General features: G+C 40.3%; 3 protein-coding genes across 3 annotated transcripts; 2 read left to right on the top strand and 1 right to left on the bottom strand.

The window, feature by feature from the left end:
* Nucleotides 1–4,647: 4,647 nt before the first annotated feature.
* p2rx5 (purinergic receptor P2X, ligand-gated ion channel, 5) lies at nt 4,648–12,275 on the top strand. Its single transcript, XM_085420071.1, has 12 exons — nt 4,648–4,864; nt 5,289–5,439; nt 5,675–5,746; nt 5,907–5,982; nt 6,206–6,290; nt 6,472–6,552; nt 8,692–8,833; nt 10,611–10,744; nt 10,830–10,923; nt 11,015–11,080; nt 11,256–11,344; nt 11,433–12,275. Exons 1-12 carry the CDS (start codon nt 4,734–4,736, stop codon nt 11,689–11,691), a joined length of 1,380 nt encoding a protein of 459 aa, XP_085276197.1. The 5' UTR covers nt 4,648–4,733; the 3' UTR covers nt 11,692–12,275.
* On the bottom strand, nt 12,272–13,899 carry emc6 (ER membrane protein complex subunit 6). The gene is made up of 2 exons (XM_085420073.1): nt 13,707–13,899; nt 12,272–13,065 (listed from the first exon to the last, which is right to left on the bottom strand). The coding sequence occupies exon 2, from the start codon at nt 13,030–13,032 to the stop codon at nt 12,700–12,702; it is 333 nt and encodes a 110-aa protein (XP_085276199.1). The 5' UTR covers nt 13,033–13,065; nt 13,707–13,899; the 3' UTR covers nt 12,272–12,699.
* A 95-nt stretch (nt 13,900–13,994) lies between these two features.
* On the top strand, nt 13,995–24,668 carry shpk (sedoheptulokinase). The gene is made up of 7 exons (XM_085420072.1): nt 13,995–14,360; nt 14,440–14,581; nt 18,697–18,871; nt 18,963–19,115; nt 19,281–19,456; nt 22,606–22,806; nt 24,193–24,668. Exons 1-7 carry the CDS (start codon nt 14,223–14,225, stop codon nt 24,585–24,587), a joined length of 1,380 nt encoding a protein of 459 aa, XP_085276198.1. The 5' UTR covers nt 13,995–14,222; the 3' UTR covers nt 24,588–24,668.
* The last annotated feature ends 74 nt before the right edge of the window (nt 24,669–24,742 follow it).

The raw sequence follows: 24,742 nt of genomic DNA, 5'->3' as shown, positions 1-24,742 counted from the left end.
TCTGTAGGTTTTTAGAGAACAAGTCTGGGAGACTCTCTTGGGGTTAGAGAATAAGCGAGACTATACAAAAGACATGAGAAGTGTAGAACATCTGACTAATATTGTTCATTAATGCTGCTTCAATATACCTGTTCCGTGTAGTATGCTGCGCAAAAGTGAGACCCGCCCCCCCGGGAGTGAGGTGGCTTACGTGTAATGTCTGCTCAGTTACACAGTAAGCAAAGCTTGCTAGTAATCACGAATCCAGAGTCTTTACTGAACATCAAACAAGAAACTAAGCAGGAAAGATAAGGGAGAGGGGAGAGGGAGAAGGAGCTTACTTCTGTGCTTACTACAAGTTCTCCAATCAAATCAATCTTCATTCTGGTTACATGAATTCGCAGAGCCACAGGCTCCAGGTGTTCCAGTGAAATCCAGTCCCAGAAATCTTACCGAACACCGTTTACTGAAATCGAGATTCTAAGGTGAGAGCATGCATGGCATTTTGGTTGGTGTTGGGTCTGTGTTTCCACAAGCCCCGCTAATTCTAGAGACTTATTCATCATGAAGAAAACAAGACAGTCGATGGATCGATTATTTGCGCAAGGGAGGCCTCGTCTGTGTCCACCACGAAAATGACCCCCAGATCTGACCTCCTCCTGCTACCTTTTATTGAGAGACAGTTCACACAAAACACGTCAGAACAAAGCCACGCCCCCTTGGTTCTAAGACAAAGCATTTTATGTATATGTGTGAACTTCTGTAAGAATGTGTGTGTGTGTGTGTGTGTGTGTGTGTGTGTGTGTGTGTGTGTGTGTTATGTGAGAATGTGTGTGTGTGTGTCAGACCTCCTGCTGACCAAAGGGTCGTAAACGCAGGAAGCTTACATCAAAAGAAGATGTAAGCTACATCCTATCTTCCAGATAGGATGTATCTGCAATAAAACATTACAGCCCCCACCAGAACCTCGAGAATCTGGGGGGAAGGACAGTGGAATTTCTTTCATCAGAGTTAAAACACTGTACAAATGGTAAACATAAAAATGACAAACATTTAACAATTTAACTCTAACAGTTGGTATAGCTTACTACCACAAATATTTGCCCTGAAGCAGATGTGGAAAAAGATGCATTAAAATGGTTAGTATTAGGTTCTACACCTTGAAATCAGCTGCTCTAATACCACGGAAGTCAAAGAAAAATGATATTTGCAGACATGACACTTTTCAAAGAAGTCAGGATAGGAACAAATAGTAAAATTTGTTGAGTTTAATGAAGTATTAATTATTAACTTACATAATAAAATCTTGATTTTTAGACAGTTGTTGTCATTGTTCTAACTTTTCCAATGCAATGTTGTTGTGATGATATTGTACTGGAAGAGTTTATACCACACTATGTCAAATGTAAATAAAACAATGCACTGATTGGGAAAACAATGTCAAATACACTACAGGGAGTGCAGAATGATTAGGCAAGTTGTATTTTTGAGGAATAATTTTATTATTGAACAACCATGTTCTCAATGAACCCAAAAAACTCATTCATATCAAAGCTGAATGTTTTTGGAAGTAGTTTTCAGTTTTAGCTATTTTAGGGGGATATCTGTGTGTGCAGGTGACTATTACTGTGCATAATTATTAGGCAACTTAACAAAAAACAAATATATACCCATTTCAATTATTTATTTTTACCAGTGAAACCAATATAACATCTCCACATTCACAAATATACATTTCTGACATTCAAAAACAAAACAAAAACAAATCAGCGACCAATATAGCCACCTTTCTTTGCAAGGACACTCAAAAGCCTGCCATCCATGGATTCTGTCAGTGTTTTGATCTGTTCACCATCAACATTGTGTGCAGCAGCAACCACAGCCTCCCAGACACTGTTCAGAGAGGTGTACTGTTTTCCCTCCTTGTAAATCTCACATTTGATGATGGACCACAGGTTCTCAATGGGGTTCAGATCAGGTGAACAAGGTGGCCATGTCATTAGTTTTTCTTCTTTTATACCCTTTCTTGCCAGCCACGCTGTGGAGTACTTGGACGCGTGTGATGGAGCATTGTCCTGCATGAAAATCATGTTTTTCTTGAAGGATGCAGACTTCTTCCTGTACCACTGCTTGAAGAAGGTGTCTTCCAGAAACTGGCAGTAGGACTGGGAGTTGAGCTTGACTCCATCCTCAACCCGAAAAGGCCCCACAAGCTCATCTTTGATGATACCAGCCCAAACCAGTACTCCACCTCCACCTTGCTGGCGTCTGAGTCGGACTGGAGCTCTCTGCCCTTTACCAATCCAGCCACGGGCCCATCCATCTGGCCCATCAAGACTCACTCTCATTTCATCAGTCCATAAAACCTTAGAAAAACCAGTCTTGAGATATTTCTTGGCCCAGTCTTGACGTTTCAGCTTGTGTGTCTTGTTCAGTGGTGGTCGTCTTTCAGCCTTTCTTACCTTGGCCATGTCTCTGAGTATTGCACACCTTGTGCTTTTGGGCACTCCAGTGATGTTGCAGCTCTGAAATATGGCCAAACTGGTGGCAAGTGGCATCTTGGCAGCTGCACGCTTGACTTTTCTCAGTTCATGGGCAGTTATTTTGCGCCTTGGTTTTTCCACACGCTTCTTGCGACCCTGTTGACTATTTTGAATGAAACGCTTGATTGTTCGATGATCACGCTTCAGAAGCTTTGCAATTTTGAGACTGCTGCATCCCTCTGCAAGATATCTCACTATTTTTGACTTTTCTGAGCCTGTCAAGTCCTTCTTTTGACCCATTTTGCCAAAGGAAAGGACGTTGCCTAATAATTATGCACACCTGATATAGGGTGTTGATGTCATTAGACCACACCCCTTCTCATTACAGAGATGCACATCACCTAATATGCTTCATTGGTAGTAGGCTTTCGAGCCTATACAGCTTGGAGTAAGACAACATGCATGAAGAGGATAATGTGGACAAAATACTCATTTGCCTAATAATTCTGCACTCCCTGTATAGCAAACAATGTGAGAAATTCTTATTGTATAATGAAGTATATGCCCATTTCCATTTGATGCCTGCTACATGGTGCAGAAACACTGGGACAAGGAAGCAAAAACCTGGCACAAAATAAAAATAAAACATATAAAATGAGCCCTATTCACAGGTTTAGCTTTTCAGAAGTAAAGATGGCATGGGATTCAGAACCTGGGAAATATCCTTGAACAAGAGATAATGTTGAAAACTAAAACGAACTGGCTGTGATCTTCGGGCATAAAAGATGATGCTGTAGTGAAACGCACTGCAGTTCTGATAACTAATTTCAATAAACATCTTCAGTCTTCTAATATGAGTTGAAAACTTTGTAAGCAAAGAAAAAACTGAATAGAATAACAGCTTCACTGATCCCAAGCTCATATAAGATAGATTGGTCAAGGTGAAGTGGAAAATTACATCCTCAGGGTGAAAGTAGAGAAGAACACTTTGTATACCTTTCACAATAGTTTGGTGGGACAATTATGAAAATATCATGTAAAAAAAAAAAAAGCATGGGTAACTGAAACATACGAAGGCCCACTGATGTTAATTGATATGTTGTTTTACGAGCAACATATGCCATCATTCTTCGTTTTTAAGGAAAACACCTTAGTTATTTCAGCAAAGTGAAAATGCAAAAGGGAAACATACCAGAAGTGTTTGAAGCTTTAGAGTCAGAATGAGCATGTATTTATGAAAACCAAACAAGTCTTAGATGAGATGAGAAATACTTTATTTATCCCATATTTGGGAAATTCTCCTGTTACAGAAGCTGAAATGATGACCATCACAACCAATGATAACAATACTGATAATAATAATATCTAGTAGATGCCAACCAGATGTCATCTACTAGATATTAGCGCATGATGGCATGTAGTGTTAAAGATTTCCTGTACCTGTCCTTCCTGAATGAGTGTTAGCGAAGGCGCTCTGCTGCAGCTTCCTCAACCTTTCTGCAGCATTTCTCAACAATGAATATGTTGTCTTCATTCTCAGTTCTCCTTCCAGTTATAGACGTCAAGTGCCTGTCATTCTTTTTCTTTCTTTCTCTCTTTTTGTTTTTTTGTTTTTTGACTGGCCATCCATTGCAACATAAATTCTATAAATCCCCCCCCCCCCCCAAAAAAAAGAAACCCCGAAACAAAACACTGTGCTGTGATTTGAGCCATCGATAAATAAAAAAAAGTACTAAATGTTTTTGCTCAGCATGTTGATTGTGAACAACATAAACAGAATGCAGTACAAGTGTAGAACAGCACAAAACTACAAACATGGCCGAATTTGGTAAATAGCTTTTTCTATGAAATTTGCTTTTTTCAGGAAGAACAGCTGAAACTCGAGGGTAGTAACCAATGGCAAGTGTGCGTTTCGCTCCGTCCACATTTTAATTTTTAAAAATGCAACAGTTACAAAAATAATTTTACTATACTTGTAAACACTCATGACAGTGTTGGAAAACGCTGTTGGAAAAGTACAAGTCGCCGTATTTGCACAGGAATGAATTATTAGCAAAGGTGCTGCTGCACACAGCTCATGTAAGTCAAAGTGAGTGTGTAATCAAACCATGCAACAACATAAACTTTCCCTGCGTCGCTCTTCCACAAGGAACTGAGTGGAAGACCCCTGTCTCAGTGGGTTTGCCCGCTGCATGACAAGAGAAGCAGCTGTATATATCAGCTGGGGGACTGCGAGCTGCCGTCTCACTCGGCTCCACCGTGCGGGGAGGAATGGCAGGCTGGGGGGGCTTCTTATTTTCTCTTCTCAACTACAAAACGGAGAAATATGTCATTGCAGAAAACAGAAGAATCGGAATATTATTTCGGCTCTACCAGCTGGCAGTGCTGGGATACATTATTGGGTGAGGTGAACTGCATGCACCCCCTCCAACTAGCGTGTTTCCTTTATGGAATAATAAAAGGGAGAGTGACTAACAAAGTTAAAAATAGTGGAGCTTGTGGAAAGGTTTTTACTTTGTGTTAAAGTGGTAGCGCAGTATGGGCCTTTCCTACTAATACTCCCGTGTGGGTTATCTGGTTGAGGACAAACTGTAGTGTGACATTTTTAAGTGGCTGGTGGTTATACAATCAAGCCTGCTATTAACAGTCGATTTTTCGTTCAGTAATCTTTAATTTATGGTATTTTCAAGCGTTTTACCCCTTATGCATGTGCGAGATATTTTCTAAAACACTTTAATAATCATAATATTAGTAATAATAACATAACTCTGCAATGTAGACAAGGGCTACATTGAACACGTCATGAAGTTATGCTGAATGTCCCAGGTGGGTGTTTGTGGTGAAGAAGGGGTACCAGGAGAAAGAAGAGGCCATCCAGAGCTCAGTCATCACCAAGCTTAAAGGTGTCACTCTGACCAACACTTCTGAGACGGGGCCTTACCTGTGGAGTGCCGAGGACTATGTCATACCCCCAAATGTGAGTCTATCTTTTAGTTTGTAGGATAGCAACACTGATGGCACTGATAGCAGCACTCGCTAATTATGTTCCTGTCAAGACATATTACGAGGCTATTGAATGTTTGGGCTGCCTTGTATCATTAGTCTCAATGTCTGCCTCGGCAGATTTAACAATATTGAGCTTCTTGGGGGCACTAATTTGTTTAACATTTTGCTTCTTCATCTCACTGCCAGGACTTAATTTTATTTTGCAGGGTGAGCAGGTGTTCTTTGTTGTAACAAATTACATAGAGACCCCCAATCAAAGGCTGGGCTTCTGTGCTGAGGTGCGTATTGGAAGGAAATTAGCATTTTCTGAAAGCAGAAAAGTCATAGTAAAAAAAATAAATAAATATATATATATATATATATATATATATATATATATATATATATATATATATATATATATATATATATATTTTTTATTTATCGTGCCTCTAACAGAGTTCCAAGGTGCCAGATGGACGATGCAAAACTGATGATGACTGCATGGAGGGGGAGCCTGTAACAGCAGGTCATGGTGAGGGATGTAAAAATCTGATTGTTTGTTTGGATTTATCCTCGCTTTTTCCATTCTCTGATGTATGATCTGTATAATGAAACAATACAAAATATTGTCCTGATACCGCCACTCTTTAATATTACACATTTCATTATGTCTCTCTGTGTCTTTTCATTTTTTAAGTTCTTGTTCAGCTCCACCACACAGCCTGCCAACTCTTTGCTCTCTCTCTCTCTGTTAGGAATCAAGACTGGCTTGTGTTTAAACAGCACCGGGACCTGCGAGATTCATGCCTGGTGTCCCGTTGAATACAACAAGAGACCCGCGTGAGCATTCATCATCCCTCACAGAACTTTGGAAATTTGCCATTTTGAGCTGCTGCTGCATTAACACTGGCTCTGATCCCTCACACAGACCCAGATATTTCACAGGTTCTATTTATTACTGGCATAGGCTGTCGCCTCCCTTTTCTTTTTTCACACAGCTGCCTGTCTCTTTCATTTCCAGAGAGCCCTTACTGAGTGATGCAGAAAACTTCACCATCTACATCAAGAATTTCATCAGGTTCCCCAAGTTTGAGTTCTCCAAGTAAGTAGCTATAAGTGGCTGCTGATTGCTGGTGTGCCTATGTCTTCCAGGGATTGGGGCATAGAGTGACCTGGGGGGATATGCACGCTCCAGTGGCTGCTTTAAATAGCTTTAGGGTGCAGAGAGCTTTCTATTTATACCATTCTGTGCATTGCACTCAGTGAGACAGTGAAACAGTCATCTGAGACGTCCTTGACAGCAAGCCTTACCCTGGACAGGTGTCTGATCAGAATGGGCTAGCCCATTGAGCTACCCTCTCCGCTGTTCCCTGCACGAGTCCTGCAATAATGCACAGAGATGCCCCAGCTATAGCTAATTCATCTGTCAAGATCTTACTATAATTACGGATACATCTCTTATGTTCCCCTACTAATCTTGGCATGCCTGTGATTAATGAGGTAATGCTTTCGCCTGAATGGAACTTACTTCAAATGGCCGGCAACACTACACATCTTACAGTGTCCTGTATCCAGTTACGTTTTTTTCTTTTGCTTGCAGCTAGAGGGTGTAAGCTTTGGTTTGACTGACATACGCATGCTGCATGCGCCACTTTTGTAGTGTACACTGAAGAAAGCTTAGTCAGATTAGTTGGAGTCCAGACAGTGAAACTCTGAAGTGCACAGTGGTACAGATGCAGAGGCATATGTGCGTATCTGAGGACCAAAGTTAAAATGGTATGAGATCACATTAAAAATCTTCTCCCCTTTAAAAAAAAAAAAAAAAAATGTTATAAAGATTTATAATCATATAAAAAAAGGAAGATAAATCTTAGATTCTTCCATATTTCTAGCCAAACTGTGGCACTGAATTTGTTAACATCTTTGTGCAAAAAGTAACATTTTTTGAGTTGTTTCCTTCCCCTGAAGCAGAATAGAACAGGTTGATTTGGAGAACACATATTCCATCATAACTGAGCAAAAGTGTCACTAGTCAGCCTGTTATTCTTAGCAACAAAGAGCTTTGACCGGGTCATTGTGAGTGTGAAGGTTCCCACAGGGCAGAGCTCTAAAATGCTGGAAAATGGATGCAGAGTGTCCAAAAGCAGCCATAGAAGATCAATACATCCAGCTTTATTCACTGCAGGAAAAAAACAAAACAAAAACAGATAAATCAAAAGACATCAATAAAGACCAAGTGAGCAAAAGTCAGCAAAAGTTATATTAAAAAATGTACATAATGGAAAAAAGTCCTATTTATTGAGAAGACCACCTAGTGCTATGGAAGTAACAGACTACGGGGCACAAGAAAACCATCAGGAGGAAGAAAATGAATGAATCTAACCAAAACTGGCTTAAAAAATCCAGGTCCTGGCAGTCCTAGTAGTTTATGCGAGTAATAAAGTAGCTTCTTTGTGGGCAAGTGACACTAAAAATACACCTACATGCTTCGGCTTACACCTTCTTCTGGATGTGAAGTCTAGAGTTGTTTTCTACCCTGGACAAGTATGTCTATAATAAAGGACCTTCACGCTCAGCCAGTAGCCCCTTCCTGTTCAGAAACATGGCCTCTGTTTTGCATCTGAAGGATTCACAGTGCTGCAGGATAATAGGCCAAGCCCAACATTTTATGGTGTAAAGAAGACCAAAGGTTGGGTCTTAGTAAAGCAAAAGGAAGAAATACCAAAGACTAATATATATTCTAAAAATCATATTTTCAGAGATTCAAGTTTTCAGTCAAATTGTCAATATTATCCTAAGTATGACAACCGGTGGTCAGACTCTGATGTTGCACTTTCAAGTCATCCATCCATCCCATTTTTCTTAAATGCTTATCCATCTAGCTGCCAATGTCAGCTAAGATGCAGGGTACACCCTGAACAGGCAGCCAGTCCATCACGGGGTAAAAAAGAGAGCACACATTCTCACATCCACGCCTGCGGCCACTCAGAATGACCACATAACACAACATGCATGCCTTTGGTCTGTGAGAAGAAACCCCAAACAGGCACATGGAAAACATACAAACTTTAGACAGAAAGAGCACAGCTGGTTCAGGCATGGAACCAGCTGTGCCTTATCTGCTGCCATCAGCAAAACCCCGATAACTCTAACTTCCATCTTTTCACTTAAGTCATTTCATTGAGTGAAAACACAAGTTTCTGATATCATTAACTCCACATCTGCTGTCTATTACTTCTAGAGCCAATGTCCTTGAAACTTCTGATGAAAGCTACCTAAAGAGATGTTTCTATGAAAAAGAGAATCATCCTTACTGCCCCATCTTTCGCCTCAGAGATCTTGTCAGCAGTGCTGGACATGACTTCCAGGAAATGGCTGTTAAGGTACAAAGTGAAACAACAACACTCAAAGAGAGCAAATTCCCCTGAAGGCTAAGACCTATGCTAAAACTTTAATGTTTCGTGATCATGTCAGCATTGTTAACATGGAAATCTACTGGAGTATATTAGTGTAGCATATTGATCATTTTGTGTCGTTTTGAAGTCGTCAAGCGTTGTATTGAAAAAAGAGCTAAAAAAAAAGAAAGTTCTTATGTCCCCCCCAGTGACGAATATCTTGGTTTAAAGTTTGGAGATGATCCTAGCTCATATGACCCTGACCTTTGACCAATGACCTTTTAAGCATTACATGCTAGAATAGTGTATTTTATGATCTTTACCTTTAATACTGGAGCAGCTCTGGCTGGAATCTTTGACTTCTATAAGCTGTAAAACATGAGCTTTAAAGATATAATTATGTGGTTTTGCAAAGCTTTCCAGCATCATGGTGACGTCATAGGATGTTGTATTGAGAAAATAAAAAGTGCGTCGTACAGCTCTTTGCATGCCCTTTCATATGATATAATACTCAATATGGTTTAATTTTTTTTGGTCAAGGTCAACTTTAACCTTGGGTGCTAACATTAAAGGCCAATGTTAATGGCCAATTTCAGGTACTCATGTCCCCCAGGGTGTAGCATATTGTTGTGAAGTTTGAAGATTTTTTAAAATGATTTTTACATTTGGTGTGACCTTGACTTTAACCAGATTTTGACCAAAATTGAATCAGCTTGAGTTGTTATTGATATCTAACCTCAAACTAAATTTGAGAATGAATGAATGAATTTGAAATTGAAATTTGACAAACTCTGGATGCAAAACAGCAAACAAACACACAGACAGACAAACAATTAAGACTATGTGCGGGAATGATTTTGGTTCCTCACTTCCTCACAGTTGTTTGCTAACAAACTATAATAGAAATCTGGTCTCAGTAGCTCGCCATCACTTGTTTAGATTTCTTGAGCAGATCTTCTAACATTATAAAATGTTAGAAGAGGACAAAGTACAGTGAAGATTCTGCAATACACAGTTTATCTCTCTGTGGACACACAAACTCAAATCAGTTGATTGATTTATAGGGAGATGGTCTGCTTGCACAAAAAAGCTGATTTCTTTAATGATTTGTGAGAAAATCTGCAAATATCCCACAAACACTTGAATCTCTCTGCAATGCAAATACAGTAAAGCTGTGTATTAAAAGCCAGCCTCTGGTAGACTACTAACAGCAGGGTCATTCATGAACTGGTTAGATCCACATACATGTCGTTATGTGTCGTTGTCGTGAAGCTTTTTGACACATCTTGTGGTCTTCATCTGTATATGTAGATGTATCTGTTATATAATCAGCTGGAAGAAAATGGATGATGGACATGTGGAGTTTTCAGTAGTATTTAATCCTTTTCAGTTTCTGTTTAGAGTTATGAAAAACTGAGTTTCTGGAACTGCGTTTAAGTAAGATATTCCTCTATTAGCTTTGATGCTCCACATTGGCTGGTCCCAAATTAAATCTGTGTTGCCCGTTACAAGCAACTTGAGTTTGAGGCTCTGAGGGAGAAAGATCAGGGCACCTCAACTGAATTACATCCCAAATGAACACAGTTGTTCAAAATAAGCATTTTCTTGCCAAAGCCTCATGTAACTTGATTTTATCTGCGTGTGTCTTCTCTGGTCGTGGTATGTTATGTTTAAAAAGTTTTACTTTTTGTAAAGCACTCTGTACGGTATGGTTTGTGGTGTATCCGCTGATGTGCTATTAATATTTACCCTTTGTGTCCATCAGGGCGGCTCTGTTGGCATTCTCATTGAGTGGAACTGTGACCTGGATAAAGATTATTCTCTGTGTAATCCACAGTACAGCTTCACCCGTTTGGACATTAATTTGAACAACTCAATCACATCGGGATACAACTTCAGGTATGGTACCCACTACCTTCACTCTGCTCACTGTTTCCAACATGTTTTCAGCCTTTACATCTTATGTCAACTATTTTTTCTACAGATATGCCAGATACTATAAGGATCAAAATGGGGAAACCTATCGCACGCTGTATAAAGTGTATGGGATTCGCTTTGATATAATGATCAATGGTCAGGTACTGTGGAGATAGTAGCAGTTTAGTTTTTTTCTAAAGCACATCATTCTGGTGGGAGATTAACAGTGAGTTTCTGGTTATTGTTTTACAGGCCGGGAAATTCAATATTGTCCCCACAGTAATTGCCATTGGCTCAGGTGTTGCTCTCCTCGGTGCAGTGAGTAATTTATTAGAATATTCTGCTGACGCATGTGTGGATGATTGCTGTGCAATTACCACGGTGCTAAGTTCAAAAACTGTCATTTTACAGGACAGTGGATGATGTGTAATCCCCACCAAGAAAAGTAATATTCTCTCCTGTTCCAGTTCATTTGTTTATTTTTCTCTTTTAGGGAGCCTTTGCCTGTGATATGATATTATTGTACATGATGAACACGAGCTCCTTCTACAGAGAGAGGAAATTTGAAATCATCAACTTCAAGTAGGACTTCATATGTTTGCAAAAACTTTGCCATTTTCTAAATCTTGCTCCTCACTTTCGCACACCTCTCTAATGCTGTGTGCAACAGAAAAGAGAGGACCAAAGTTAAAGATGAGAAAACGGGCCATCGGGAAAAGAGGTCCAGAAGACCAGGGACAGAGAAAGGGGCTACAAATTCCATCAAAAATCCAGGAGAAACTGAGCCCACTGCAGGATCTTCTGCAGAGAGCCAGCCACCTACAGAGAAAAGGGGTCCCACAATTCCACGTAACACGGGACAGCGATACTCTGCTCCACCCCAAGGCACCGAGACGAAGCATCATATCACTTTCATGGCTCACAATTAGGTCTGCAGGCAGAGCAAGATCACCTGTTTGTTTTCCTGCACGAGGCAGAACCCAAAGGTGGGACTGACGTCCACGTCTTACCTGCCGGCACAACTGCTAGCACGGTCACTAGCATGAATGATGCCCTGACTGAAGATGTGTTGATCCAGGGGAATGTAAATGTTGTGCAAAGTGCATGACATCAGGACGTCAAAGAAAGTAGCAGGGTCAGGATTCAAAACAGATTCATTACCACTCAACTGGCAATTAGCAGTGACAGTAATTACAATATATAGTAATAAAAGTAAAAAAAAGTAGGCATGAAAGTTTTTAAAAACTACACTTAGAAGCAATTCATAAGAAAATGTGTGGTCTTAATTGTGTTTTTACAGCTCAACACATGTATTGTGTTGTTAAAATGCACAAACACTGTTGCTGCTTTCTGCTGTATGTTCAGTTAACTGTACTGATTATGGCTTTGATATGAAGCTTTTACACAGTATTCACTGGCGACACTGAAGAATACAGCCTGACATGCTCTACGAGTCCAAGTGGACATATTCTCTGTGTAATGAATGGAAACTGAAATGCAGAGTCTCCCTTTGTTTGCTGTTCCTGTTTCTATTTATTGAATGTTCTTTGTCATTGGAAACACATTTTTGTCATCACAATTTTATTATTATTAGTGACATTCCCCAGTGAAGAAAAAGTGATCCAAAAAACTTCTAGAGAGATCTTTAATCCAGTCAGTAATTACATCTGCTGTTTTCTGACTTGGTTTAACTTGTGAGGATTTGATCTGTAAACCTACATTATAACTATAGCTCTCTAAGTACAGGTTAGAGTTCATTCTCTGGTAAATATGGAGGAAAGAAAAGGACAGTTAATTCTCTTAACTCATCGTTTAACATATAAACAGTTCACAATGGAAGCCTTCCACTAACAGCCTATCTACAACAGCAGGGCAGACAAACCTAAAGAATTACAGAGCATTAGACAAATATTTCTGAGTTATTTCGAGTAGATGTTCTAGTATACGTGCACCATCCCGTACAAGAAAGTCCAGAACAGGACATATGTGAAGAGGCCTCCGACGAGGCCTCCAGTAAAGAGCAGCCGCCGTGATTTGAAGAATTTGTTCCACCGCCGTCCGGCCTTGAGAATAAGCAGCAGCGAGAGGAGAAAGGATGATAGGAAATAAAAGATGAAGCCGTACAGTCCCGTCAGGCCAAGGATACCGGCTGTTGCTCCCGAGAGCGCAGACACAGAGGTGCGGCAGTAATCCAGCACTGCCGCGTTGCCTCTCACTGCCACTTCACTGATGAACTGTGGTCCCTCGCGCTTGGCCCCAACTCCAGCCATCTTGGCTCTGGTCGGCTACCACAGAAGGTGCTGCTGTAACATCAAAGATTAAGGCAACAATGTTAGAGCAACAGTACCTACTATGATTTTATGTACCTCGCACAATGAGGTTTTTAATTCATAAATAATCAAAATCGAAATAACATGATGAATAGTAGGACTAATGATTTCAAATCCTAAACATCCTGACTCGGGATGCTTTATAGAATTAACACCAAATAGAAACAAAACAAAAATAGCTCATTTAAAACAGAGACCGATCGGTTTTACTTTAAAAATCCATTGACAGACAATTTTCACCAGGAATAATTTAAGGGCCATCTTACTGCTGGTAATGAAGGTTATTATATTAAAAAAGAAAGACCGATCATCATGACACTGAATCAACATAAAACTACAAATCTGGACACATTAAAGCTCTTCACTCTGCGTGACAAAGAAAGCAAGTCGGGTTCGCTTAGCTATTGCCAAACTTCAAGGTGATTCAAAGCCTCGTTTTGACATAAAAAGGTAAAATTATACGACACAGACATCAGTTTTCAAACTACACAAAGCAGAGTCAGACTATTGGGGGCTAAACTGCACATCAGCTGAACTATTTTAACATTTCTACCAGTGCTAATTCTAGCAGTGCTAGCTCTCCCAGCTGCCCACTGACGGTGACAGGTTCTCACCGGAGATTAATGTAGGGACTTCCTGTCGACTCCTCACGACGCAGTCACAAAAACATAACATGCAAGATTTACTTAGCAAACCTGAATCTAAAGCAGTTACAGGAAAAGTCAGCTGCTGTCACCAAAAGAAAAAGTGCATTCATTCTCGTTCGGATGACACTCCTATACGAAAGTCAGCCATGCTCCTGCGCAGTGCATTGTGGGAAGGCGGTAGTCAGCCTCAGGAGGAGCCGATTTGGTGCATTCCTTGACAGTAAAACAGTAGGAAATTGATCTACCCTGAATAACGTTTAAGCAGGGAAGCTACCTTTGAATTTGTATTGAAGGAGACACTATGTTACATCAAAATGTAAATTCGTTATTTCACATTTTTGGCTAAAACAGCAGTTTTATAACAGCAAATTTAATCTAAGTAGCAAAGAAGCTCTAAACTCCTTTAATCACATGAATGCAGCAGTGAGGACTTTTGCATTTCGGTATGAAAAAAGCTCAAGGTACACATCGTAAACATCAGTCATGTCTAACTTTATCCTGGGTTTGGACGTGGGTACCTCTTCAGTAAAAGCCGTTTTATTAGACAGAGGATGTAGAGCTATAGCTGCCAGTCAGTCTTTACCGACTGTTTCTGATTTAGCCGACGATAGCGGGATAAAGGTGAGTGCGTTCACTTGTCCCGCAATTTTAACTACAGCTCAGTAATCTAAACACCTCTGTGTGATTGTGTGTAACGCAGGCGAAAGAGCAGGACACGGGTCGGATCATAGACACTCTGGACCGGTGCATTGGCCTCCTGCCCAGAGACAAACTGCAGCATGTGTGCTGCATCGGGCTGACCGGACAGATGCACGGAGTTTTATTCTGGAAACCAAAAAGCGGTAAAGTTATTCTGCGCGCGGGCTGTGGCATTTCATCGTCAGTGTGGTAACTTGTGTAACAACGGCTCTATGATTGGGGATTGTTTCTGATTTTCTTTTCACGGGAAATGAGAAAAACATGATCAAAAACAAAATCAGGTGTCAAAGGAAAGATTAGACATGATTTTCAGGCTCACGTGCAGCCCTGTGCCAAATACAGATGACACTGCGCAAGAGCCAAAATAGTCTTTGTTTGGCAAAGTGACGAAACAAGTACTTCGGCTCTTTACTCAAGTAAAAGTCATAATACCAATTAAGAAATGAGTCAAACGATTTCGCACTACATTCAGGAGCTATTTCAGAATTAGAGACATTACTTTGACAGTGCTTTGACTTTTATAATACCACATAACACAGGTTCTGTTTTTTTCATTGTCTACCTCTTTCCTGGGACCCAGATGTGGTAGGGTCAAAGAGTGAAGGTAGAACATGGATAGATTTTAAGATCTACAAATGAATAAGTAACTAAAACATTATCATGAATGTAATGAAGTTCAGTCCTCACTTACATCTCACCATTGATCCTATCTATGCCCTGATCCAATGGCATGAAGCAATGTGTGATTAACAGTGCTCCAGTCTAATGGTAAATTGTGAGTGGGGAGTAGTTGATCATGTTTTAGGACCTTTACCACCCAATGTCCCTTCTCTGAACACAACCATCAGGGATTCAGGAAACATACTGTGTATATCAGTGTAATCTTAATTCTTGTATCTTGGATACATTCATTTAGGTGGAGGATGGAAACATTTGTGTAAAGATGGATGAATTATACCAGGATCATCACAGATTAGGTACTGAAGTGATGCAAATCTTAGATAGATTGGAGAGAATTTTTCTTAGGGTGTTTACAGCCACACATTTGGACACTTATACAGCTTACACTAGGACACACTGGAAACATGTATACCTCCTGCAAAGCTTTCTTGACTTACCATGTAATCACCATTTAAAAGTCCTATAGTTTTCTGACTATCGCGCTGTTTATCAATAGAATATTTTCATTTATTTTCACTAAGTAATTATTTTCTCACTTGTCAATCTGATCTCTTCCCAAGATATTTTAATCTTTCCACACTGCCAAACACTCTGGAACCCCTTTTTTTTTTTAGCATCTGTGTATTCAGTATCAGGGTTCGTAAGGGTGATTGCTTACATTTCAGATGTGGTGCTTAAAAGTGCTTGAAAGTGTAACTGTATTTCATTCACCACAAATAACTATCTAATTGATTTATTTATTTATTTTTATCAGATAGAGAAATAAAATGAGTCGCAAAATGTAAAAGCAAAATTTCTCTGCCTGGGCTGCCTTGCACCTCTGTGGCTGTCTGTTTCAATATGTGACCCGCCTCTCCCCCTAACTGTCGGGATGAGCACGCTAACATACCTGCAGTTATAAAGTTCTTAAACAAAAACAAAAACAAAAAACATACCTGCAGTTGCTGTTTTAATGAGTGTTTGATGGAAAACGACAATGGCGGAGTTTGCGCTCTCCAGTCGCATGATAGGTGAGTCCTAGTGAATAATTTTCCAGTACGTTACACATGCTAATTTTTAAAATTATGATTATTATTTTGCTAGCTATCAAACTCGCTGGAGAAATGATTGAAATGCAATGAGTGTGATGCAATACGGCAGCGCTATTATACAGTTAGTTATGGCATTAAGATTTATGGAATATGCTGTGAACTTAGCTAACATTACTTAGCAGTAGCAGTAATATGTGTTACTTTACTCATGTGAAAGCTTTAAACTAGGGCTGGGCGATATGGCCTAAAATTCATATCGTGGTATAATTTGAAGCATGTGCGGTAACGATATATATCGCGATATATTCTTTTCTTCTGTATAACGTATTTTCCACTCTATAAGGCACACTTAAAATCCTTTAATTTTCTCATAAATCGAGAGTGTGCCTTATATATGAATTCTGGATTGTCAGAGCATTACGGCTGCCATAGTGAGGAGCTTCGCGGAGTAATCTGTGTCCAAAACCTCATCCCCTTCAGGTCCCAAAGTCAAACCAACACTAAGAGTTAAAAACGGTCTAAACTCTTTCATCTTTAATAAAATCATCAGCGTTGCTGCTTTATCAGGTGTAACAATTAAGTTTAACATCCATGCATCCATAAAAACAGAATTTATTAAATTTAATGGAGTTAGAAGTTAACAGGAAGTTAGCTCGCTAGTTTCCACCTAAACATGACATACCATATTCTGACTGAGAGATTTTTGAAACTAATTAAAACGTACAGCTCTGCTACCACTTTCAACATAAATGAAGACAGAAAACTAAACAGCAGTGGTGTTTGCAGAGTTACTGAAGTTGGACTACCTGGTATATAATGTTGTGCTATGTGATTGCTAGCGACACAGCTATGTTAGCATAACATTAGCACAGTGAAGCTGGAGGATGAACAATATGGGAATAGAACAGCTGCGAGAGAATTCAACATTAATGAATCAAGGTTACGGAAGTGGAGGAAGCGCAGTTTTTGGCTTTCCCCATGTTTCAAAAATGTTTCATCTCTTTGCTATGACTGTCGCCCGGCATAATTTGCAGATGATAATGGTTGTAGCAGCTGCGATGCTTTCGACCAAAACAGGCGCAGCTTGATGACATCATCAACATGCGCTATCGTGATATTCAAAATCTCTATCGTTGGCCAAATTTATATCGTTTCTATCGTATATCGTTTATATCGCCCACCCCTACTTTAAACATTTAGCCAGTTACATAACTAGCCAACTTAAGGCTTTCTGATTAACCCTCTAGGGTTGACGGACTGAGTGTTAGTTTCAATTCTAAATAAAACAGTGGTGTTTACAGCGGGAAGAAACCGTAAAAACGGCGTTTTCTACGGACAGCGGTAGCAAACACTCTCTGCTTGGGAGTGAAAAAAAAGAAAAAGTGGAAAAATGTGCCATGTCGACCAATCAAAAATTATGTGGCATTTGGTTGTTTAGGAAGAGGGCGAAGTTTTAGGAGTGACACCGGCGAGAGTGAGCGAGTGAGTTTTGATACATGATAGATTTGTGATGTTTACTGTGTTTGGACTCAAGTTAGTGTGTTGTCTTGTGTAGTTAATGTGTAGTGTAGTCGTTGTTTTGTTTTGTGTGTCACTTCTACTAGTGAATGTCACAGTTGCTGCAAAAAAAGCCACCAAAGGCAGATGTAAACGCTGTCTCCACATGGAAAACAGGAGTGACACACCTTCTGTCATACCTGCAGGATTTATCCCTGTGCTGTTCTCCTCTGTCTTATAGTGGACACAAACTATTTTTGGAGTTGCATATATAATTTGTGTGTCTTCTTATTTGATGCAGAACACCTCATTGTTCTCTAAATAGTTTTAAATGGTTATATAAAAAACGTCTGAGCCTTGGCTGCATTTTTAGATAAATAGTACCATATAACTTTGTTGTTTGCAAAACTTGTGCATATTTTCAAAAAATGTACAATTTCTATTTGCATTTCAAGTTATGAAAATGATTCGTAAAACATGTTTGTGTTTTTTACAGTCAAAAATATAACTTTTTTCTACTCATATTTTAAATTTTGTCTGAATTTAGATCAGTTGTGCTTATACAGTATGTCAAAATGTGAAAATAACAGAATTGGCAAGATAAACAGTTTTTAAAGGTGAAATATAGAGGACAAATTAAAAGTAGTCAAAAAACAACCAGTTATACCCTGAACCCCAGAGGGTTAAAGGCTAAAAGCAAAGTTGTCACCAAGTACTTTTTATATTTGTGTGTATTGTTGCAGCTTTTTTAAGTATTAACTTGGTGCCTTTGGGTGAAATAATGGTAATATGAGGGACCGATCCATATGGTCACAAAGAATAGCGACAGATACGTATAGAGTATCTGTATAGAGTGGTATCTAAAATAAGCATGCAGTTTAGTTTGACTAATGTTTAAGTGGATCCAGAGGCTTTAGAACAACATTGATTGATAATAGGACAGGGCAAAGGACAGAGTCTTTCAAGAACACAGCAGTCAACATAACAACTCAAACAAGGGTTGTATTAAAGTTGTAAGCACTCAGTTGACTGTCTTTTGCACCACCCAGGTTGCGTCTGGTCCAATAGTGATTCCTTAACAGCCAAAGACACCAGTCAGCTGATCACCTGGCAAGATGGACGTTGCAGCAATGACTTCCTCACCTCTCTTCCCAGACCAGACTCTCATCTCAGCGTCGCCACGGGGTTTGGCTGTGCAACAATCTTCTGGTACATGAAACACAAGTAAGCTCACATCTTTAAAAATAAATACATTATAAATAAATACATTTTGCAATTGGGATACAAAAGCTGAAGCTGTGTGGTTTTGCCGCAGACCCAAATTCCTTGAGGACTTTACGGTTGCAGGTACTATCCAGGACTATGTGGTGTCCATGCTGTGCGGTTTGGACAGGTGTGTGATGACACCCCAGAATGCAGCCAGCTGGGGCTTCTTCAACACGTCATCCAATCAGTGGAACGAAAACATGTTTGTATAGTGTTGAACGTCCTTCCTTTTTACAACACTTTACTAGATGCACCTACTGCATGAAAACTGCTGTGCATGTTTGGTTTGCAGCCTCATTTACCTAACACTTTTTGCATCAGTGCAAGCATACGTAACAAGCACTGTATGTGTGTGTGTGTCCTCTAGTCTGAAGGGTGCTGGCTTCCCTTTGCACCTGCTTCCTAAGTGTGTGCCATCTGGTAGCTTGGCAGGAAAGACCTGCTCTCAGTGGCACGGCATCCCTGCTGGCACGCCAGTAGGGGCCGCGCTAGGAGACTTCCAGTGCTCCGTCTACTCCTGCATGAGCGAACGGACAGATGCAGGTGAAACAGGATATCCATTTATCTCTCTTAATGAACTAAATGCACAATGTTCTCACAGTTGATTGTGGATCTGCATTTATAAGTTAATTCAGATTCGGATAACTTTAATAATCCCAAAAGGGGAATTTGTTTACAGCTTAGCTGAATCACAAACCACACTATTGCCTATTGTAGCCAACATTTACATGGAGGAAGTCGAATGTAAGGCTCTTGGCTCTTTTAAAGGGAGAGTACCCAGCCACTGGTACAGATATGTAGACGACACCTGGGTCAAAATTAAAACACAAGAAGTGGAATCCTTCACTGCGCACATTATCGCTGTGGATAAAAACATCAAGTTCACCAGGGAAGACACAAAGGACAACTGTTTGCCTTTCCTGGACTGCGCTGTGGACATTGAAGAGAATGGCAACCTCAACATTGAAGTTTACCGGAAGCCCACACACACAGACCAGTACCTCCTCTTTGACTCCCATCACCCTCTGGAACACAAACTTGGGGTAATCTGGACCCTACACCACCGGGCAGAACATGTTCCCTCTAAGCCTGAAGGAAAAAAGAAGGAACACACACATGTAAAGGAAGCACTTAAAACATATGGTTATCCTAATTGGCTGTTTATAAAGTCAGCAAAGATGCACAGAAAAGAAGATCAGACACCAGCGAGGGAGGATAAGAAAGACAGATGCAACAACATTTTCATCTCCTATGTAGCCGGTGTATCAGAGAAACTCAGGAGGCTCTTCTCCAAGCACGACATCCCGGTGTACTTCAGACCCAGCAACACACTCAGACAAAAACTGGTTCACCCGAAAGACAAAACTCCTAAACACAAACTTAACAATGTGGTGTGTGCTGTACAGTGCAGCGAGGAATGCCCAGACCTCTACATCGGAGAGACCAAACAGCCAAGCGCATGGCACAACATAGAAGAGCCACCTCCACGGGACAAGACTCAGCTGTCCATCTGCATCTAAAGGACAAATGTCACTCTTTCGAGGGTGCAAATGTTCCCATTTTGGGCAGAGAAGACAGATGGTTTGAAAGAGGAGTGAAAGAAGCCATTTACGTCCACTGTGAGCGACCATCTTTGAACAGAGGTGGTGGTTTATGACACCAACTGTCTGCCATCTATAATCCAGTTTTGAGATCCCTTCCCAGACGCCTTAACGTCCACTCACATCCTGGGCCATCTGACCTCAGGAAATTGCATGATAAGGTGGGGCCAGGTTTCACAATGAGCTCACCCGAAACCTTGGCTGATTGTAACTAGAGCTGGGCGATAGAACGATAACGATATTTATCGCGATATAACTTTTACTCGATAGAGAAATTAAACTATCGCGATAGACCTCGCCGCTCTTATCCTCTTTAAAAAAAAAAAAAAAAAAAAAAAAAAAAAAAAAGGTCAGCCAATCCAAATTAAGTAGCGCAGAGCCGAACCAATCACAGCCGCAGCGTCACGTCGCGTGACTTGTTACGTACAGCACAACTGCCAGGCCGCACATGTGTTTGGGAAGCAGCCAGCCACCGTACCGCCCGGGTAATGGAGGAAATGAGTGTGCCGACTAGAAAAATCAACCGAGCGTGACCGAAGGTTACCGAAGAGAAAACAGATGATGGTTCCAATGCCGGAGAGATTGTCGAACGGAAGAGCCATAGAAGTTCCGTAGTGTGAAGGTATTTCGGCTATTTCAAGTCTGACAAAAAACGTGCACTGTAAATTGTGCCGAAAGCAAGTCCGGAAATACAATAAACTGGTGCATGCGTCACACTGTGCGCCACGTTATTGTTTCGATGAAATGAATTTCTACAATACTGTTACTGTTAATTCTACTCTCTGCAGTGTTTAAATGCTTACATATACACACAGTTACTGTCCCTCCACACATACGACTCGGTTCTGCTTCTATGCCCCAGCTTTGTTTACTTTTTCCCACCGAGGCTTCTAGACTTCTGATTGGCCAACATTTCTGCACGGTTAGGAATCTAGCTCCACCTGCTGCTTTGGCATGTTCATAGCAGCGTTTTCCTTCATTTCTGCCTTTATGTGTGGACGGGATTATTTTTTAAAACGGAAACGGAAAATCTCCGTTTTCAAAAATACCCGTGTACGTGTGGACGTAGCCTCAGTCTCTGACTGGAAGCGCTAATTCGTCATTCGGCTTTTGTCAGACTAAAGTAACTGTTAAAACTGTTTGAAAAGCTCAGCTATACAACAAGGAGAGATCGAGAATTTCCTTTTAGTTCTCAGTTTATTTGATATTGACAAAAGTTAGTCAGTTTTGTCTGTTCTTCTGTAAAACAAACTAAGATTTATTTTTAGAATTAATATTTTGTTTCTAAGTGGAATTGACAATTTAGTCTGTTTCGTTTGTTCTATTTTGAAACTTAAACGCTTTAGTGGCTACCTTTTGTGTAGTTTGCAATATTTGCCTTTATTTATCTGAAAAAGTCTCATGTTCCTTAAGTACATCTACCCTGTTGAACTTCATCCATCCATTCACATCCGCTTAATGGATGAACTTATTATGGGAAATAAATATTTAAATAAAAACAAGCTGCTGATTATTTCACATTTTACTTGTGAGCAACGGCACATTTAAATCTTACAAATATAGTTATTTGGCTTATATCGTGATAGATATCGTTATCGCCTGAAATGAAAAAAACATATCGTGATATGAAAAAATCTTATATCGCCCAGCTCTAATTGTAAAGCACACCCGCTTTCACACCTTGGCTCATGTGATTAGGTAGAGGATCATCAGGGGGTCCTTTGTCCCTCTTTGGGGGGAAACTCCCACTGGGTTTAAATCTGGGGCTCTCCACCATTTGACTCTTAGAACTGAAGAAGCTTCTCGGATAAGAGGTGAAACGTCTTCAAGCAACTCAAAGAAGTCCAGACACTTTTCTTTCCAAGCTCCTTAGACTACGATGACCTGGATGACTGAGAACCTTCACAGACACAAACCACACTGTTGCATGTCAAGTGAGAGATCAACAAACAATAAGGTTGAGGAAAAAAATCCAATATAAAACTTATTGTAGCTGACTTAGGGGTTTATATTTCAGGACAAACACATCACTAACCATCACAGCTAATTCTCTTTAGCTGACAGTTTCTTTCTTTTTTTCAAATTTCCCAGTCCTTAACATAAGCACTTCAGCCCAGCTGACCTACGCCATGCCAGCTGACTTCAAACCTCCAGATTCTCTTCAGCCTGCCTCGTCCATCTCCTACTTCCCTTACTTTGAGTCCACATACTTGGCTGTTGCAGCATCGCTCAATGGCGGGAATGTGTTGGCAAGTTTTGTGGAGATGCTGACTTCCTGGATGAGAGAGCTTGGTTTGTATTCTTCTTCTATTTTCTAGACCTTAATCCATCGTCATCCCTCTCAGGAAAACCAAACAGTGCAGGCTGACTTGCAGATGGACACAGACACTGTGATTCCACACATTAGTTTTATTTTTTAATCATGATTATTACAAAAGGCTTAAAAAAGTAGAATAGCTTAGTAAAGTCAAGTACAATATAACGAAACAAATTATTTCAACAGTTTCATATTCATAAGGTGACAACTTCTCTAAAAATCCTACCCCCTCTTTACTCTAAAACGGATTAAAATGTAAAATCGCGCATCACATTGTGTATTGATAAGATTTGTGAGACCAAAAACCTCAATAAGAAAATGTTTACTGACACTTTGCATAAACCGGCGGATACCAATATTCAGGGTTGAAAAAGCTGTATTTTGGCCATTTCTTTTCTCTTTTCAGGCACAAATCATAAACAGACTTCCCTAACGTTTGTTATGCGTAGTTATTTATGTAATTATTTAACCTAACTGCTCGGATTAGCTGGATGTTGTGTTTGTGGCTTTCCAAAGAAGTGTGTTGCCAACAACAAGAGCTCCCACTGGTGGGAAAACTATGTAATTTCAAAACTCAAGACATGGTTGAAGGATGTTTCTTCTGTCTCTTCTTTAGTTTTTAAATTTTTTTTATTCATCAGCAGTTATAATATTGATACAGATAGATCAGCAAATAGCTAATGCCAGCTGACATTGTTGATTAATCCTAGTCTTAGTCGTACAAGTGAGCAGCAGGGACGTGTTATCATATACTTTTTTTTACAACTGTTTCAACCAGATGGACCGCTCCCTGTTGGCCATTAGGAAAAATGTAGTTTTAAGGTATATCTTCATTATCTTCACATTTCACACTTGATGATTATGCTGTGCCCATCATTTATATACAGTCTTTACATAAAACCTATAACTAAAGGGAATGGCACTATAGACACCAGGTTTAAAACTGTGGTATATTCTGATATACAGAAAGTTTTATCTGCTGCTTAATCAGGGTTTATGTGAGCTCATTTGGAAAGATCCATGTACACCTCACAGGCTCATATACTTAACATATTCATAGAGATGATAAATGACACCTCTCTAAACTCGTTACTGGAGATGCAAGAACCAAAATACATCCCAGCTTTATTCAGAAACGTTGGCAAACAGTTCTAGGGAAAGGTTATACTTGCAGATCAACAATCAAAGCTGCTTAAAGATGAAAGCAAAGACCAGAGATTAGAGAAAACTGACATTAAATGAATAATTAATCATGAATGCAATAAACAAAATAACAACTGTAGAACAGTTAAACTAAAGTCTGCACAGATAGATGACACTAAAATGCCCCCCTCTGCTGCACCCCCCCCCAATCTCCACAGGTGCAGAGCTGAGTGACTCGTGCTTATACGAAAAGCTGATTCATTGTGCCCTGAACCAGGAAACCAGCAACCTGAGGGTGAGTCCTACTATCTTGGGAGAAAGACATGACCCTCTCTGCCTGGGCCACGTGACTGGCATCTCCACCTCCAATCTCTCCCTGGGTCATGTGATCAGGGCTCTCTGCCATGGAGTCCTGGACAACGTCACCTCGATGATGCCCGTAGAGCATCTGCAGCAGGCGGGGGTCCGCAGGATTGTGGGCAGTGGGAGCGCGCTTGCTCGGAACGAAGTGCTAAGACAGGAAGTGGAGAAGGCGTTCCCTCTGCAGGTGGTATACGGACAGAACGCAGACTCTGCTTTGGGCGTGGCAATGATTCTCTGTGACCGCCTTTGAATTGGAATCGCTATCCAGTTCTGTCTGTTTACATGACTGAGAATTTTGCACATCAACTAAAGCTGACCCTAACAAATCTTACACAGCTCATTTTTATTTTGAATCTTAAAGAAAAGGCTGTGTTTGACAGGATAGAGATCCAATGTTAGCAATTT

This window comes from Rhamphochromis longiceps, linkage group LG10 (genome assembly GCF_057381845.1).
Source record: "Rhamphochromis longiceps isolate RC_006_pf linkage group LG10, R_longiceps_female_GT1.1, whole genome shotgun sequence".
Taxonomy (NCBI): Eukaryota; Metazoa; Chordata; class Actinopteri; order Cichliformes; family Cichlidae; genus Rhamphochromis; species Rhamphochromis longiceps.
This window is presented reverse-complemented; position numbering and strand designations above follow the sequence as displayed.

Excerpts from the sequence above, each read along its gene's own strand:
- emc6 (XM_085420073.1), bottom strand. The coding sequence starts at position 13,032 with ATGGCTGGAGTTGGGGCCAAGCGCGAGGGACCACAGTTCATCAGTGAA.
- shpk (XM_085420072.1), top strand. The coding sequence starts at position 14,223 with ATGTCTAACTTTATCCTGGGTTTGGACGTGGGTACCTCTTCAGTAAAA. Across the intron at positions 14,361-14,439 it reads CCGACGATAGCGGGATAAAG|GCGAAAGAGCAGGACACGGG; the intron begins GTGAGTGCGTTC and ends TGTGTAACGCAG. Across the intron at positions 18,872-18,962 it reads TTCTGGTACATGAAACACAA|ACCCAAATTCCTTGAGGACT; the intron begins GTAAGCTCACAT and ends GTTTTGCCGCAG.
- p2rx5 (XM_085420071.1), top strand. The coding sequence starts at position 4,734 with ATGGCAGGCTGGGGGGGCTTCTTATTTTCTCTTCTCAACTACAAAACG. Across the intron at positions 5,983-6,205 it reads GCCTGTAACAGCAGGTCATG|GAATCAAGACTGGCTTGTGT; the intron begins GTGAGGGATGTA and ends TCTCTCTGTTAG. Across the intron at positions 6,553-8,691 it reads CCCAAGTTTGAGTTCTCCAA|AGCCAATGTCCTTGAAACTT; the intron begins GTAAGTAGCTAT and ends TATTACTTCTAG.